The 3026-nt window shown below is 65.5% G+C and overlaps 1 protein-coding gene across 1 annotated transcript; it reads right to left on the bottom strand.

Moving 5' to 3' along the window:
- Window positions 1-741: 741 nt before the first annotated feature.
- Window positions 742-2457, bottom strand: LOC136547382 (probable galacturonosyltransferase-like 4). Its single transcript, XM_066539337.1, has one exon. The coding sequence runs from the start codon at window positions 2327-2329 to the stop codon at window positions 1256-1258; it is 1074 nt and encodes a 357-aa protein (XP_066395434.1). The 5' UTR covers window positions 2330-2457; the 3' UTR covers window positions 742-1255.
- Between the last annotated feature and the right edge of the window lie 569 nt (window positions 2458-3026).

The raw sequence follows: 3026 nt of genomic DNA, 5'->3' as shown, positions 1-3026 counted from the left end.
CTAGGCACGGCCAAATCACCAGGCCGTGCCAGCCCGAGGCCCAGAGTCCAGAGAAGACGACGAGCACCTAGAGTCCAGAGAAGACGACACTCAGTCAGCAACGACGGCGGACGGCGGAGGAGGGACAAACAGAGACAACCAACTCACATAATCAACGAGATCTAGAGGGGAGATAGGGAGAGGGAGAAGGGAGAGGCAGGGACGGAGGGGAGGACGCCGGCGGGAGGCGGATCGTGGTCACCGGAGTCGGTGTCGGAGACAGCGAGGCGTCACTGGCCACTGCGTTTGAGAGCGGCGCGGCGGCGGGTGGTGGTGGGATGCGAATGGGCGAATGGGGAATTGGGGATTAGGGTTAGGTTACGAGCGGGAGTGCGGGAAGCCGGGACTGAGGGGAGGCCGGGAGGGGGGCGCCGCATCGGCCGCCTTTTATAGGTGGGGTCTGGGGTGGCGGCGTGGGGGGAGCCGTTGGCGAGCTGGGCCGCCTCCCTCTCGGGCCGCTGCCGGGCCTCCTCCAAAACCCCGTGCCGGGCCGTGCCAGCCCGCGGGCTCAACTGCCGGCCCAGGCACGGCCTGACGCTGCGTGCCGGGCTAGCCTGAGCCCGGTGGCCTGCGGGCCGGGCCGTGCTCGTGTCGGGCCAAAAGGCCGTTCTTCGGGCCGGGCTGCCGGGCCTCGGGCTGCATGGCCAGGTATAAGTACAATACTTTGATTTTGTTAGTGTCATACACTGTGTATCCCTTCGACTGCACACCACCCCTAATCGATCTCTTTACAAATTAACAACACACACCACCAGCCCGCCTGATGACCCCATGATGATGACCTATACAAACACGACGACGAAGGATCGATCGGATCGACGAACCCAATCAAAACGAGAGGAAGAGCGAGAGGTCTCGATCGAGACATGCACGACGACCATTATTCCCTCCGGCCGGCCTACACGTACGATTGATCATTCACGCATGCATCGAATCGATCTTCCTCCAACTCACCCCTCTCTTCGATCTCCTCTCGTCAGTAATATACAATCCTTCGTCGTCGTTGAGCTCTCATCTTGATCGGAGTAGTTCTCTTCTGAATGATGCCCTATCTGCTCGCTGCTGTGTGCACGCACACGGCACACACCTCTTGGATTGGACCGTCATCTCTCCCTCCTCGCCGTCGGCCGTCGTCGTCCCCCCGGTTCGATCGTTGAGCCATGGCCGGCCGGCCATGATGCATTCCGGTATAGCTTAGCATGGCCTGATCACACTACTACTCCTCCAGCGCGGTGGCCGCGGCCTTGTAGAGGTCGTAGGGCGCCCAGAGGTAGTCGACGCTGCAGGGCTTCCGTGCGTCGAGCCGGAGCCAGGGCTTGCCCTTGCCGCTCCAGTGCAGCAGGCTGATGGGGCCCGGGTGCAGGCTCCGGCACCTGCCCTCCACGTTGTCGCCGCCGAGCCCGTGCTGGTTCCAGCGGTGGTCGACGGGCCTGATGTCCCCGGCGAGCACCAGCAGGAACGGCGGCAGCGACCCCAGGTGGTAGATCCGCTTCCGCTTCTGCACCGCCATCCACTCCTCCACCCGCCGGGTGTACCCGCCGCGGCGCCACCGCGCCACGTCCATGACCATCACGCCCGTGTTGAAGTAGCAGGGGCGGCGGCCCCGGAACGCGGCGCTCAGGTCCCCGTCCGACCAGAAGGCGTCGGTGAAGTACTTGGTGAAGTTGGCGTGGCAGTACTCGGGCGCCGCCACCACGTGGCTCGCGCCCAGGTCCACGGACCAGAGCTTGCGCACGTCGTCCACCACCACCACGTCGGAGTCGAGGTAGATGACCCGGCGCACGTCGGCGGGGAGCGTGTCGGCCAGGTAGATGCGCGCGTAGTTGAGCGGCTGGTCCAGCGCGTGGCGCACGGAGCGGGAGATGCGGCCGCGCACACGGGACGGGTCGAACCGGTGCACGCTCGGGTCAAGGTACGGGAACGTGGTGCGGATCGCCGCCAGTGGGTCCGGGTCGCCGTCGGTGGCGGGCGCGGCGGCGGCCAGGAAGTGGAACGCCACGTTCTCCGGGCACGCCGTGTGCTGCAGGATGGAGAAGACGGCCGCCATGGTGCCGCGCAGATAGTTGGCGTCCAGCGTCATGGCGACGTCGACGCGGCCGTCGGGGGAGCCACGGGGCGGGCACTCGTCCCCGTTGCGGAACGCGGGCGCCTCGCGGAACGCCGGGGACAACGGCGGCGCGGACGACGATTGGAGGCGGATCACGTCCACCCGGATGCCCGACGCGGCGGCGGCCACGAGCAGGAGCAGCGCCAGGACCAGGAGGGGGGCCATCCTGCAGGCCCTCGCCATGGTGACCGCGCGCACCGGACCGGACCAACCCGACCGGGGGTGGTGGCAGACGTGGGAAGGGCGCCACCCCACCACCGCGCGCCGGAGGTGTTTGTGGGTGGCGAGGCAGGGGAGGATAAAGTTGGCAGGGGGCGCGGAGGGACGGACGGACGGCGACGACGCCCTGCTAGCTGTGCGAGCCGCGCCTATGCTATACTTAGACGACGATGATCCATATCATCAGTAGGTGACGGCACATGCGCCAACGACTAACAATCATCAATCCCTGCGCTGCCAATCATCATCCGTCTCCACATGCCTGCCCTGCTTCTTGCTTGCAGCTTGCCTGCTTATCTATCTATCTATCTATCTGCTCGATCAGCCGCCGTGGGCTGCAAATGGACTGGGTCGTGTCTGCGCTGCGGCTGCTGCCGCCGGCGGCGTCCTGATTGGAGAGGAGAGGAGCCGCCGTGCCGTGGCCCGTGACAACAATGCTGGAGCTGGAGGGTGGCCGGATCGGTTTATATTTATACATGGGACGACGTGAGGCAGAGCGGAGGAGGAAGTGATGGGGATGGGAGGAGGAGGAAGACGGAGGACGGACGGACGTGTCGGCGAGCAGTCCAGCTTGCCGCTGCGCGTCCAATGCAAGGTCAAGGCCCGGGACAGGGGCTCCAGCTCCACCACCACGTACATGCATGTCTCAACCAAACCAACC

The sequence above is a fragment of the Miscanthus floridulus genome, chromosome 3 (assembly GCF_019320115.1).
Source record: "Miscanthus floridulus cultivar M001 chromosome 3, ASM1932011v1, whole genome shotgun sequence".
Lineage (NCBI taxonomy): Eukaryota > Viridiplantae > Streptophyta > Magnoliopsida > Poales > Poaceae > Miscanthus > Miscanthus floridulus.
The sequence above is the reverse complement of the archived record's forward strand: the minus strand, read 5'-3'. Positions and strand labels throughout refer to the sequence as shown.

Excerpts from the sequence above, each read along its gene's own strand:
- LOC136547382 (XM_066539337.1), bottom strand. The coding sequence starts at position 2,329 with ATGGCGAGGGCCTGCAGGATGGCCCCCCTCCTGGTCCTGGCGCTGCTC.